We start from the raw sequence: 15,120 nt of genomic DNA on the forward strand, positions 1-15,120 counted from the left end.
ATTGCTAAATATGACAGTGATTTTTGAGAAATACACTGATTCATACCAGCCATACCATTTAATTTGAAGACAGATTTTTAAATTTTTAATACATAATAAATTTACTAAAGCCCTAGCAACCTGTTAGTAACAGAAATGCGCCCATTATTTGCAAGACTTTGGGAGGATCAGTGCCGCTACAGAGCTTGTTAGTCCTCTTCCAAAGAACTGATTTGAAATTTTACTTTTTAAGGCAGAGATGTTGCTTCCAAAGTCAAAATTTTTAAATTTATTTTTCAGAGTCAGTAGCATTTTAGAATTTTTACAGTACAGTGGTTTCCTGGAAGGGCTTAAGAGAGATCTTAGTGACCCAGAATGGCAGAAGCAATCCTGGGTAACAAAAGCAAAGCAAGAGCCTTCGCAGTCTTGGATTTGAAGTTGTATTACAAAGCTGTAGAAGAGCATGGTACTGGCACAGAAACAGACATGTGAGTCAGTGGGATAGAACGGAGGAAGTAGACATAACCCAAGCACATTCGGCTATATGAACTTTGACAAAGGGCCCAAAAAGCATAGACTGGAGGAAAGACAGCCACTTTAGTAAATGGTACTGGGAAACGGGCTGTCCACATGCAGAAGGTTGAATCTAGACCTGAATTTTCACCATGTACTAAATTAAAGTAAAAATGGATCAAAGATCTAAATATTAAAACAGGAACACATAATCTGCTGGAAGATAAAATAGGTAAAACTCTTGAAGACACAGATGTGGGCAAGGACTTTCTGAACAGAATCTTGGTTGTGCAGAAAAATACTGAGAATCAACGAAGTGGTTCACATCAAATTTAAAAGCTTTTGTGTGGTGAGAGAAACAACCAACAGAGTAAAGAGACAACCCACGGAATGGGGAAAAAATTTTGCCATCTCTTAGAGGACTAATATCTAGACTATATAAAGAACTAAAAAAAAAAAGACCTCAAAATAAAAGAACCAATCAAAAAGTGGGGAAGTGAGATGAATAGACATTTGGAAGTACAAATGGCCAGTAAATACACAAAGAAATGTTCAAGCCAGGCGTGATGACATATGCCTGTATTCTCAATACTTGGAAGGCTGGGGCAGGAGGATTGCCATAAGTTCAAAACCAGCCTGGGCTGCACAGGGAGTTAAAGGCTGGCCTGAACTATATAGTGAGACTCTGTCTCAGGAAAAAAAAAAACAAGTTCAGCATCACTGGCCATTAGAGAAATGCAAATTAGAGCACTGAGATTCCATCTGTTCCCAGAAAGAATGCCTATCAAGAGACAAATGGAGAAGCTGGGCATGGTGGTACATGCCTGTAATCCCAGCACTGGAGGCTGAGACAGGAGAATTGTCGAAAGTTTGAGGCCAACCTGGGTTATAAAGTGAGTTCAAGGCCAACCTGAACAGCACAGTGAAACCCTGTGTCAAAAAAGACAAAAAAAAAGAAAAGGAAACAAATGCTGCCAAGTCTGTGGGAGGCTGGAAAAAAAGAACCTTTCTACACTGTTTCTGGTTTTTTTTTGTTTGTCTTTTTGAGACAGGGTCTCGCTATGCAGTTCAGGCTGGCCTTGAGCTCACTTTGTAACCCAGGCAGGTCTCGAACTCACACCGATCCTCCTGCCTCAGCCTCCCGAGTGCTGGGATTACAGGCGTGTGCCACCATGCCTGGCCCTTTCTACGTTGTTGATGGGAACATAAACTAGTACAGCCACTATGGAGGGAAGTACGGAGATTCCTGAAAAAACTAAAAATAGAAATTCCGTTTCACTCAGCTATTCCCCCTCTAGATATCTTCCCTGAAGAGTTAAAGATACCATACCACAGTGATATATGTATACCCATGTTTATAATAGCACAACTCATAATAGCTAAATCTTTGAAGCGGCTTATCTGTCCATCAGCAGATGAAAGGATAAAGACAAGGTGGTATTTACCTTCAATGGAGTACTACTCTGCCATGAAGAAGGATGAACATGAGTCATTTATAGGAAAGTGAATGCACCTCAAGACCATAATGTTGAGTGAAATAAATCAGACACATAAACTTAAATATTCCATGGTTTCTCATATGAGAAACCCATACTATAAATAAAGAGCAAAATATAAGATAGATAGTAGGAAGTAGGGAGATCGATCTTTGTCAAATGAGGAAGGGAGTGGGGGGAAGGGGAGGAGAAAAACTGAGGATGTATTATGTACATGGACCAATTCTCCACAAAGTTTGTAATCATTATATAGTGCAGGCATAAACGAGCGAGAGAATGAATATCTTATTAACCCAAACTCCAGCTGCCCAAAGCTCCAACCTATAACAATAGATGCTGAAGAGTAGACAGCTGTAAGCTTTTTTACTGGTAGCAATACTTTATTTCTTTTTATATATTATCTAGGTAACTTACCTTGGTGTGTTTTTCTTTTGCTAGGTGGTGTTACTATATTTGTGGCCTTATATGATTATGAAGCTAGAACTACAGAAGACCTTTCATTTAAGAAGGGTGAAAGATTTCAAATCATTAACAATACGTAAGTATTGCATTTTGTGAGAGAGAAGTACAGAAATCTTTTTGCATTGTAAACCACTGAGTTAATTGATGATGCAGAGATGAGAGTCGTGGGGCTTGGGTCTCTGTCCCCGGGGTTGGACGGTTCATTGGGCTTCCTGAGACGACTGCTAAAGGCAGAACTTACCACTTGCACAAATTGTGCTGCCATGGTTTGACCATGAAGAGTGGCGACAGAAGAATGAAGATTTAGTTGGCAGGGTATATGCAACATCCGATGAAGAGAATTCTGTGTTCATGTGTGAGTACCAGTTGATTGATTGATTGATTTTTACTTAAAGAGAGAACCAGGTGATTTAAAGATCTTTCACCAGCCAAGCAGGCTGGTGCACACCTGTAATTCCAGCACTCTGGGAGACTGAGTGGATTACAAGTTTGAGCCCAGCCCGGGCAACTTGGAAACCATAACTTAAAATAAGAATAAAAAGGACCTGGGGGTGTAGCCCAGTGCCAAATCCCTGGGTTTGAGCCCCATGACTGAAAATAAACATTTCCTTTCACCTAAAAAAAAGAGAGAGATAAGGTTGAGTAAGGAGCCCTTGTACTCCTGAACTGACCACATTTAGTTGCCTGTTCTTATGTGACTGTTACACTTTCTGTTATTTACTGGCTTACCGTAGAAAATGTGATGTTTGTTTTGTTTCGTTTTTCCTCCGGTACCAGGAATCGAACTAAAGACCTTGTGCTTGTTAGGCAGGTGCTGTGCTGCTGAGCTAAATCCCCAACCCCAAATGTGATGTTTGTTACAGGAAAAATATCCCATAATTTCATTAGCAAGCATAACAGCCACTTTGTAACTTTTAGCATATGTAGTGTGGGCGCTTTGCTTCCAGGCGTGTCTCCTCTGTCCTGTTCCCATCTGTTCGGGTCAGCGCCCCCGGACGTACAATATGATTGTGTCTCTCTGCTTTGAAACCCTTTAGTAGCTACCAGTTGCCGTCACGATAAAAGAAGAACAGCAGTAATAGTCATAATTCACTGAGAATTTACTACCTGCTTCTTACTCAGTCACCTGACCATACTGAGGTGCTTGCAGTTTTCTTGGCCCACTGGAGTTTTTCACCCTCTCTGTACCTTCATACACATTATTTCCTTTTTTTCTATCTTGTGTCTCCCCTTCTTTTTCTGTGTAGGGGATCAAACCCAGGGCCTCATGCATGCTAGGCAAGTGCTCAACCCCAAACCCCACTCCCAGCCCTCCTTTCTTTACCTCCCAGCCCTCCTCGTCCTCAGAATACAGTGCAGTGTGCTCCCTCAGTGACGCTTTCCCTTGCGTTCCTCCCTTGCCTGGCTCGGTGCCGGTACCCTGCTACAGTGTTTCTCTAGGAGTTCACATAACGCACTGTGCACAGGTCAGTCACACGCTCATCAAAGTTCTATAACTTGTTGCTTGGCTTGATGGATTGAGTGTAGTAGTAAGGGTTGTAATTTGTCATTTGTCTTGTCATTATTTTATTTATCTGTTTATTTATTTATTGCAGTACTGGGGATTAAACCCATTGCTTTTACAGTGAGCTATATGCCATGCCCTTTATTTTTTGTGTTGAGACAGGGTCCTGCTAAATTGCTGGGGTTAGGCCTGAACTTGCAGTCTTCCTGCCTCAGCCTCCCAGAGTGCTGGGATTACATGCATGCACCATCATACTCTGCTTTGTCATTCTTTTGGACCAGTGGGTGTCAGCCTGGGACACAGTCATCTGGGAGATGTTTACGGGTTGCATGCAGAGGTGCTTTGGGTTGTCAGTCAGGGTGTAGTATTGTCACCTAGTGGGTAGAAGCCAAGGATCTTGGTATGCATCCTACTAGCCACATGACAAAGGTTTACTGAGCCCGGACTGTCAGTGCTCCGGAGCTTGCAAAGCCCGTCTCTACACTATGAAGTAGGGACATCTTTTTACCTCTGTTTTCAGCACACCCTCCTGTAAATTCTGTCACTTGCCAGGCTTTCAGTTTAGATGAGTCAGTGGATGTTTAGTAGAACCAAATACTATATCTTCTGTTTGTATATCTGAAATACTTAACACATACTGGGAAAGCACAACCCAATATATTAGCTTGTGAATTGTCAGAGGATTTCCTATTTCACTTTTAAAGAGGAGATTACAAAATTTCTATTTAGATAATATATTTAATCTTAAGTACTGAATTCTATGTACATACATCTTTATTAGAGATTACAGATATTTGTGCTTTTTACATCACCTTTGGAAAAGTCAAGGCTTATATATTACAAATCACATGTAGTTCTCATGTTTTGAATTTTAGTCTTACTGAGATGTTTTTGGTTATCATTTTTATAAATATGCGTTACTCTAAAAATTCAAATTTTGTTATTGTTTGACTATAGGAGTATTAGTATATCATGTTTTTTCCTTGAAACAACTAAAAAAATTACAGATTTATGTATTGTTAAAAAGAAAGGCATTTGGCAACAAAAAGAATGAACTACTGATGTATGCAACAACATAGATGAACCCTGAAAAAATAATGCTAAGTGAAAGAAACTGTCACAGAAGGCCACGTGATGGTTCTGTTCATGTGAAATGCACACTCCAGGCGTACCCACGCAGACAGCAAATGGTGGGGGCCAGGTTGGGGTGACTGCCGATGGGCAGAGGGCTTCTTTTAGGGGTGATGAGAATATTCTAAAAGTTACTGTCATGGCTGTACAACTACGAATGCACTGCTGTATTGCATACCTTAAGTGGAGTTCTGTGATAATTATATCAAGCTGTTAAAAATGCAGTCAAAACTGAATAATTTGAAGGTTTTAGCTCTCAGATTATTCACTATAGTTTTCTTAGGTTCAGTTTGTTTCCTTGACAGAAAGAATTACATAAAAATGATGTTATAACTAAAATTCTACTGTGTGGCCTTGGGGGTTTGTGGTGTTTCACGAAGTGTGCAGGTGTGCTTTTGCTTCCTATAAAATTTTGTTTTGAAATGTTACTCTTTTGAGTTTAATTCTTGATCAAGTGCAGAAGTAAAAGTGGAAGTAGTATCTCCTGTTAGCTTTAGACAAGCAGGCTGTAGGACGCTCTGGGCCGCGGGCATGCTGCGCTTGTGCTGACGGTCGCTCTGTGTTGCAGGGAAGGAGACTGGTGGGAAGCGCGCTCAATCGCCACAGGAAAGAACGGTTACATCCCCAGCAATTACGTGGCGCCTGCAGACTCCATTCAGGCCGAAGAGTATGCCAACACTTCCTGTTTTATTAATTCTTTTGGCTTTAGAAATGTTTTAATGCACATTCCGCTCAGCCACAACTTTACACGCGCACAATTACCAGTCTTAATACAACTAATGTGTCACCTTAATAGATGTTACTTGAGAATTAATAATTAATGTAACAGTGTCCACTTCAAGCAGTATCATAAGTGAGTCTACATTAATCATTGTGTTATGCCTGGTCTTTCTGTTCCATCTTTCCTTCCATTTTAAAAAATCATATTAACCCTTTTCATATTTTGCAAACTCTTACTTTGAAAATTTACCTCACTGAGACCTTGGGTCAATCCTTGCGACCTGTTTCTGTAGGAGTGTGTCCTTGTCTTGTGGAAAGCACAGGTTGAGGTCTTCAGGGTCATGACTGAGAGTGTTGACAGCTTGTAGTTGTAGGAAGAAACACACACATCCGTGTGTATGTGTACAACACAAACGGGAAGGGGAGAAAGTACGCCGAAGCAAAATGCTAGCTAGAGCCTGGTTGCAGAGGATATGGCTCTGTGGGCTGTTCTTGCAGCTTTTAGAGAGTTAAAGATCACTGCTAGCAACATTCATTTTAGGTACAATTAATTAGTTACTCTAACAATACAGTACTTGTTGACTTTTATTAAGAATATATAATTTGTCTGAATAACTTTTCTATCAGGACATTTGTTACTGTTCGTTTTGTTCTTTCATTGTCTTCCCCAGTGTTCTGTGAACTCTTTCCCAGAAGAGACTCATTTGTATTCACTAGGCTTTATTGAGTCAAAGCCCTGCAGATTTAGAGTTCCTCATAGTGTGGGTTGATACACTTGTATCTTACTGAACATAGGGGATCACGCTGTTACCAAAGAACCGCCTCTGCTCTTGTTACTATAGTTTTAATGTTTCCTTCTGTCCTTGACAGAAAGCATCCATTATTTGCTGTCTTTCCTTCTCCATTGCTGTTCTGTGACTCAGAATAGTGCGAGAGACCCACCGAGTAGTCAGGACATGGAAATGCTTCAGAGCATATTCCAACAGGGGTTGTAAGGCTCCCTTTTAACAAGTAAGAATTTATGTCCTACTAAACTTGAAGCCACATGCTTTAACTGTTCTTTCTCGAACTCGTACCCCACTCCATTTTTACTGATACTCCAGTGGTCTCTTGACTCAGGCCTTCACAGTTCAAAACACCATTAATTTTTTCCAGATGGTATTTTGGCAAAATGGGGAGAAAAGATGCTGAACGATTGCTTCTGAATCCTGGGAATCAACAAGGCATATTCTTAGTAAGAGAAAGTGAAACCACTAAAGGTATGACTGTTAATATAGTAATACATGTATAAAATTTCCTCGGGCAGTATTTTGAGAAAGGTGGAGTGAAAGTGTTTCATTCCCCCCAGGTGCTTACTCCCTCTCTATTCGTGATTGGGATGAAGTAAGGGGCGACAATGTGAAGCACTACAAAATTAGGAAACTTGACAACGGTGGATACTACATCACAACCAGAGCACAATTTGATACGCTGCAGAAATTGGTGAAACACTACACAGGTAGGTAAATATTTCCAAGATAAAGTTACTTTCTCTATTTTGTGAGGACAAAAATCTGTGTCTTTAATATGTGCCCAACAACTGTGTGTAGGTATTTTTTGTTTGGTTAGGCTTGGTTTGATGTGGGATCTCACTGTGTGCAGGTTAGGCTGGCCTCAAACTCTTGTCTCAGCCTCCCAAGTGCTGGGATTATTGGTGTGTGACACCACACCTGGTCTGTAGTTGTAAAATCAGGGGCAGACTTAATAGTATGTGAATTGAGTTCTTGGGTAGTGTGCTAAACTCAGTCATTAGAGTCCTTATGGCTTACTCGCATAGTGTTTACATTGGAGTTCCATCTCATGCCATATAAACACAGAATGTGAAAGTGAATTTAAAAATGGAAGAGTAAGTTTTTACTGACGGATACTTACTAAGTAGGTAAAACTAAGCATTTAACATTAAAAAGCTTCATGAGAAGTCCACTTAAATAATCTTCCCTTACAAATGCTGGATCTCATAAGATTTCCTAAAGTGTAAACCCAGTGGAAAAACAAACCAATAAACCAAAAAGCCAAGTGTGATGGTGCACACCTGTAATCTCAGCACTCAGGAGGCTGAGGCAGAAGATTACCCGGAGCTCAAGGTGAGCCTGGACTATGTCGTGAGTTCAAGGCCAGCCTGAACTTCATAGTGAGACCCTGTCTCCAAAAACCAAACCAAAATAATAAACCAAATGGAATTTGGTTTGAAGATACATTTTGTTGTCCTTCAGAATTCAAGGGTACAACTATAGCAAGTATAGCTATTCTTATCTTTCAAGGACTTTTGAAAAAAACTTCAATGTTAGAGTCTTATATCTCAAAATGATATATAAATACATCTGTAGAAAGTCTTTAAATGATTAGTATTAGAGGGGAGCAAGTTTTCATGGTGCTTTCATCTTCACTAACAGCTGCAGTCAGCCAGCGGTCTTGACATTAAAGCCGCATGTTCCGAGCGGGGCCTCTTTATCGTTGCCCCTGTTAGGGTATGCGTCTGTTGGTGGCTTGATGGGAATGGGAGGGCACGCGTCTGCCAGCGCCGCGCAGGTCAGGCCATTGCGAATCTTGGGCTCCCTCCCTGTCTCTCCTGTATTTAAAGTCCCTCCCCTAAATGATGAATGTCTGCCTTGATTTTTAGTATCTTTCAAATTAGTGGTTAATATTAGAAATAACAGAGCATTTCCTTAAGAATAAATAATTCTCAGTGTGCAACAGAGAATTTTGCACACTAGCTGACTTGAGCCTCAATCCTGTCGCTGTTTGTATGAGATACTTGTAAAGTGCTAAATTAATCCAGTAGCTGAAACATAAGTGTTCAATACATAGTAACATCAAAATGTTTTGCTTTTTTGTATGTATATGGTACGAGGGATTGATTGAACCCAGGGCCTTCACACTGAGATGCATCCCTAGCGCTTTTTTTTATTTTTGAGACTGTGTCTCAGTAAGTTGTCTAGGCTGGACTTGAATTTGTGATCTTCCTGCCTTAGCTTCCCAGAGCACTGGGATTATACATGTGTGCCACCACACCTGGCTCTTATTATGTCTACTGTTTTGTTTTCTTCTGATAGACAATTCTGTTTTTGTGTTTTGTTCTTTCTTTGAGGCAAGGTCTTGTTATATAGTTCATGCTGCCTTAAACTCACTGTGTATTATGTAGTCCAGGCTGATCTCAAATTCAAGACCATCCTCATGCCTCAGCCTCCCCAGTGCTGGGATTATAAGCATGCACCACCACACCTGGCTATATTTATATTTTTGCAGTAAAATTGGTAGGACATTGTGTTTTTGTTTTTCTGTAACTTAAAAAGGCTTTAAAAACAATGTATTGTATATGTATTCTAATTTTTGTGAGGAATTTATCTTACAATATAATTTATTCATTCAACTAGAACATGCTGATGGTTTATGCCACAAGTTAACAACTGTGTGTCCAACTGTGAAACCCCAGACTCAAGGTCTAGCAAAAGATGCTTGGGAAATCCCTCGGGAGTCTTTGCGACTAGAGGTTAAACTAGGACAAGGATGCTTCGGTGAAGTATGGATGGGTAAGAAACGTGAACTTGCTGGAGGAAGAACGTGGTTTCTTTTGTCCATAGATTAAAGTGCCACAACTTATGATAAACTATGTTTAAGTATTTAACTGCTGTTCACTGAAGTTTAATTTAAAAATCTCATAATATAGATTGAAATTATTTGTCTCTCAAGGAACATGGAATGGAACCACAAAAGTAGCAATCAAAACACTAAAGCCAGGGACAATGATGCCAGAAGCTTTTCTTCAAGAAGCGCAGATAATGAAAAAACTAAGACATGATAAACTTGTTCCACTCTACGCTGTTGTTTCCGAAGAGCCCATTTACATCGTCACTGAGTTTATGTCAAAAGGTATGCATGTGTGAGCATCTCTTAGGGTGCTCATGTTGGGAAGTTGTGTAAAAATCAGATCTCCCTTTCAGTTTTTCTGACTGTAGATTTTTACTGCATAGTGCTTTCTAAGTCAAGACTTTAGTCGACATTTGAAAAGAGGACATGTGACACTGAGAGGGTGGTGATGGGCTCCAGGTATTCCTGCGTCTGTTATGATGGTTAAAAGTCAAAGTAGGCAGGCTGAATTATATTTCCTACTCTAAGGGAAATGGAATAGCCAGACATGTTGAAAAACTAAACCAGAAAGTATACATATTGAATTGAAATGATAAAACCACAAAGATACTTACATCGTCAGTACCAAAGTAAAGAAGTAAAGTAAAGGGAATTAGTTTTATCTCATTTTACTGTAAGCCCAGTCCCTATGCTCAGGACTCTTAGAAACTTCTTTTTTCCACTCTTGCATTTTCCCAAACCCAGACTGCTGGGTGGGATCTTCAGCGACAGAGTTAAAGGCCAGGATTAAAGAAAGGGAAGACTGATGCTCTTCCCTCCATCCCTAGGCTGGTGATACTTCACAAGAGGAACTAGTAAGTCAGAATATATACTCACTGGCCCAATGTAACCTATTTTGAATTGAGTGTTTTTTAATTTACTATTTTACTTGGTTGAATCAGACTGAAGTCACAGGTTATGTCACTCTCTCTGTTGGTCTACCTTGACCAGTGACATAGTTTCATCTAGTTGTGGCAGGTAGTTACAAACTACATATTAAGTAGAAAAAAAAGTTTTCTCTGAAAAAGAACTAGAACTAAGTGATGTAGTCTGTTCATTGAAGCCAAAATCACAAGTACCAGAGTGCATGGCAGTCTTTGCAAGGAGCTTCTACTGCAGACTTGCCGAGGTGTGTCAGAGTTTCGGTTGAGTGTAGCCTGCCTCTTTATTAGTGTCATCTCCTAGACTATGCTTGTTGCTGTCAGATGGCCGAGTGTGCCATTTCAGAGAGTGTTTTGAACGAACTGGGGCAATAAAGGAGAGAGGGACAGGGAAGAAGTTTAAGTCAAGATACTAGTAGCGGGAGAGATATAATGGAGGCAGGGCATACCTGTAACCCCAGGTTCTTGGGAAGCTGAGGCAGGAAGATTGCAAGTTCAAGGCCTCCCACGGCAACTTAGTAAAAGCCTGTCTCAATAAAAAGCATGCTGGGCACAGTGGCACATGCCTGTAATCCTAGCACTCAGGAGGGTGAGGCAGGAGTATTGCCGTCAGTTCAAGGAGAGCTTGGACTATGTAGCGAAACCCCTGTCTCGACAATAAATAAAAACAAAAAGCATTAAAAGTGCTATAGCTCAACACTTCTCTGGGTTCAATCCCTAGTACCATATCAAAAAAGTAAGGATCACTTAATTGGGAGACATGGTCAGATTCTATGTTGGGAGATCATTGGATTGGGATTATTTTCAGGTAGAGAGCTAGAATACAATATAAAAGTTTTTCTAGGTTTTTTTTTTTTTGAGACAGGGTTTTGCTACGCAGTTCAGGCCGGCTTTGAACTCACTTTGTAGCCCAGGCTGGTCTCGAACTCGCAACAATCCTCCTTCCTCAGCCTCCCGAGTGCTGGGATTACAGGCGTGCGCCATCCTCTTCTTCAATATGTTGTCAAGAGAAGTTTCCAAATTTTCAGTTTAAGGATCTCTTGTAGAATAGATAAGATAATTATTCAGAAATTTCAGCACTGCGAAGAGAAATTTACAAATGAAAAGCTGAGAAATTTTGTATCACGATAGGGTGGTTTGTTTTGAAGTTAAGAGTATTTGAGTTTTAATGCAGAATTTGCTCACTTTCTATGAATATGACGTTGTCTCTTACAGGGAGCTTACTAGATTTCCTTAAGGAAGGCGATGGAAAGTATTTGAAGCTTCCACAGCTGGTCGATATGGCTGCTCAGGTATGTGCACGTACATGTATCAGTCAGTTTGGATTGAAAGTATACATTTAAAATGTAGAATAATCGGGCCAGGGATACAGCTCAGCGGCACAGCGCCAGCCTGGCAAGTGCAAGGTTCTGAGTTTGATTCCCAGTACCATAAAATAAAATAAAATGAAATAAAAACTTCTTAGCAGAATATTATATTTTACATAGTGAAATAATGAAATTTTAGAACAGGGAGGAACATTGTAAGTAATCCAGTGTGAACTACTAATGTTACAGATAATGTAGTATCTAAAGATCTGAAATACCTAGAATTCGCATCACTTGCAGTAGCAGGGCCAGTATTGGAACTAGCTGTAGAACTCAGTCCAGTCCCTCCAAGCTGTAGTTCACCATCTTCCACTTGTGGCCAGTACTGTTATCACCAGGTCATCTTAGATTGTTCCTGATTTGGAGCTTGTCAGGCTTGTGTCCAGAGGTTCGAAATAACCATGTGACTTACCTCTTCCTCTAACCACTGAAGCAAGAAGACTTTAGGACATTACATTACATTGCTAACTGTGACTGGATATACGGGTAGGCTGAAAAGCTTGGCCCTCAAAGTCTATGCCAAGGGTTTTTTGTATGTGATGCAGGAGGTGTGTCAGATTTTTGGTTGAGTGTAGCCTGCTTCTTTATTAGTGTCATCTCCTAGACTATGCTGGTTGCTGTCATCTTCTTCTGAAGGGTCTCATGGCTTCTCCCTGCTTCTTTTGTAACATTTTGTTTTCCTTTCCAAGATTGCTGATGGTATGGCATATATTGAAAGAATGAACTACATCCACCGAGATCTTCGGGCTGCTAATATTCTTGTAGGAGAAAATCTTGTGTGCAAAATAGCGGATTTTGGTTTAGCAAGATTAATTGAAGACAATGAATACACTGCGAGACAAGGTAAAATTACTTCTATATAAATGTTTGTAATGTCCTGTTTTTCTTAACACTTTTGAAAATACAGGTTTGTATAAAATAAGAATAGTTCTCAAAGGAGTCATAGAAACACTGATTTTATTACGTAGAACTGTAAAATACATGCTATGACTATGTGACTTTCTTAGTTACTTCCTGTGAAGAAAAACTTGACTAGGTACTCTCTGAGAAATCACAGCAAGTAATAACCTCTTCATGCTCGATCAGTTCTTGAACTGTTGCCTTAGAGGCTGTCAATAAAGACAGTATCTTCCTTACACCCAGAGACATCTGACAGTGTCTAGAGGCATTTTTGATTATCACAAAGCAAGGGCTACTACTGGCACCTCCTGGGTTGAGGCCAGGGATACTGCTAAATGTCCTACAGTGGCCAGCGAGACCCAACCACCACCACCACGAAAAATTATCAGGCCCCAAATGGTCAGTTTTGGCAACTTGAGAAACCCGGATTTAACCATTTGACCTCTGTACCACCATGCGGTTACCTCCAGTTGAAATATCGGCATCTTCTGTGATCCTTACTTACAAATTCTTAACCATTCATTTAAGGCTTAGTTTAGCTGCCACTCTTGGAATGAACTCCTTTGTGATCGTGCCAGTGAAAACTCATCTTCTGTTTGTTGAAGCAGCTAATGTGCGCTCTACTTTTTTTTTTTTTTTTTTTTTTTTTTGTTTTTTTTCCGGTACCGGGAACTGAACCCACGACCTTGCGCTTGCCAGGCAGGCGCTTTGCCGCTGAGCTAAATCCCCAGCCCCATGTGTGCTCTACTTTATAGCACAATACACTTATTTATAATGTAGATAACTTCAAAGATATAAGGCGCCTATAATCTTGGTAACATAAACATATAAACTTCATGAAGGCCATGTTTTCATGTGCCTGTAATGATCAGCATAATGCCCATGCATAGGAGGCATACTCTTAGTATTTGAGTAAATTAACATGGCTTTTAAAATGGATACCACAACAAAAATTTCTAAAGAGATACCATAATATAGAGAAAAGAAATATGGTTGAGAACCAGTAATCACTAGACCCGAACAGTATGTCCTCACCTGTTCACAGCTACAGCTGCTGGGTGCCAGACTATTCAGAGTTGCAGGTTTTATAACCCATGTCTTATAAACCATATTTTTGACTTAGTGTGTTTATCATCCCCCCTCTGTTCCTTCCTTCCATTTTTCCTTCCATCCTTTCATGCTTGCTTTCTTTCTTTAAAATTTTATTTTGTGTTACTGGGATAGAATCCAGGGCTTCACACATGCCAGAAAAGGACTCTACTGCTGAGCTACACCCCAGCCCTTCTTACAAAACAAATTTGAGACAAGGCCTCAGCCCAGGCTGGCCTTGAATTTGTGATCCTCCTGCCTTTGCCTTCTAAGTAGCTAGGGTTACAAACATGTGCTATTGTACCAAAACTCCTACCTATGTTTTCTTGAATGATTTTCTGTTCCCACTACCGACTTACTTTCTTTTTGTTGTTTTTGTTTTATTTTGTTGGGCTTTTTTGGTGACAGGGTCTTACTGTGTACTTCAGGCAGCCTTGAACGCACTCTGTAGCCCAGGCTGGCCTTGAACTCCCAGAGATCCTCCTGCCCAAGTGCTGGGATTGCTGGCGTGCGCAACCACACTCAGCTGTTTGTTTTTTTTTTATATCACTGAATATTTTATAAGAAGAAATGTGATTTATTTTAAAATAACTCTTAAAAATTAAAAATGTTGTCCATATTCTTTGTGTGTTTGAAGAATTGGATACCAATGACACATACAATGGGGATATTGAGAAAAGATTAGCCTTGCTTATTATTTACACAAATAGATTTTTGAAAAACAGTAATTTAAGGTTGCCAATATTGTTTTAGGTGCAAAATTTCCCATCAAATGGACAGCTCCTGAGGCTGCACTTTATGGTCGATTTACAATCAAGTCTGATGTATGGTCATTTGGAATTCTACAGACAGAACTTGTAACAAAGGGGAGAGTGCCCTATCCAGGTGAGCCTCCTTTGCTTAGCTCTTGGTGGTCCTGCCAGTGGCTAACGCGGTGTGTCGGGAGCAGCACTGTGTGGTGGGGCTCTTCCTTCTCTCTCCAGGCCTGCTCCTTATTTTGGTATTGATGGAAAACACGGAGTAAGAGCCCAGTCCTTGAGGTTGGGCAAGCACGGGAGGCGTACTTGGTATCTCTGCCTTCGCCTGAGGACTCTCTCTAAACAGCCGTTTTATCTGTTCTGTCTCTCAGATCAGAAACGTATCTTAAACACCCCCCAACAGTAATTGTTCCTTGCTACAAGTGTGACTGGTATATTTTCGTAAATATGCATTTGCCCTGTTTTCCTCAGTGGACTATTTGAGAAGAAATGTATGTAACTACTGAGGGGAAAAATGTTTCCTTCTTAGACAGGTAGATAGCTTGCCTACTTCTAGGGCAAGGAAAGCTTTTAGCTCCCTTGAAATTGAGCTGTGGCTGAGCTTATTTGAGTCTGATACTAGTTGAAGAGACTGAAGGCACGTGAAACGCAGTC

At 40.4% G+C, this 15,120-nt stretch overlaps 1 protein-coding gene across 1 annotated transcript in view; it reads left to right on the plus strand.

The window, feature by feature from the left end:
• The window catches only part of Yes1 (YES proto-oncogene 1, Src family tyrosine kinase), a 55,480-nt gene that overhangs the window by 32,147 nt on the left and 8,213 nt on the right, over positions 1 to 15,120 (plus strand). The window contains exons 3-11 of the mRNA XM_005372669.2: positions 2,427 to 2,526; positions 5,654 to 5,752; positions 6,961 to 7,064; positions 7,154 to 7,303; positions 9,219 to 9,374; positions 9,535 to 9,714; positions 11,568 to 11,644; positions 12,409 to 12,562; positions 14,462 to 14,593. Coding sequence (XP_005372726.1) covers positions 2,427 to 2,526; positions 5,654 to 5,752; positions 6,961 to 7,064; positions 7,154 to 7,303; positions 9,219 to 9,374; positions 9,535 to 9,714; positions 11,568 to 11,644; positions 12,409 to 12,562; positions 14,462 to 14,593 — 1,152 coding nt within the window. The remainder of the gene's footprint in view (positions 1 to 2,426; positions 2,527 to 5,653; positions 5,753 to 6,960; positions 7,065 to 7,153; positions 7,304 to 9,218; positions 9,375 to 9,534; positions 9,715 to 11,567; positions 11,645 to 12,408; positions 12,563 to 14,461; positions 14,594 to 15,120) is intronic.

The sequence above is a fragment of the Chinchilla lanigera genome, unplaced genomic scaffold (genome assembly GCF_000276665.1).
Source record: "Chinchilla lanigera isolate Chin_1 unplaced genomic scaffold, ChiLan1.0 scaffold00001, whole genome shotgun sequence".
Lineage (NCBI taxonomy): Eukaryota > Metazoa > Chordata > Mammalia > Rodentia > Chinchillidae > Chinchilla > Chinchilla lanigera.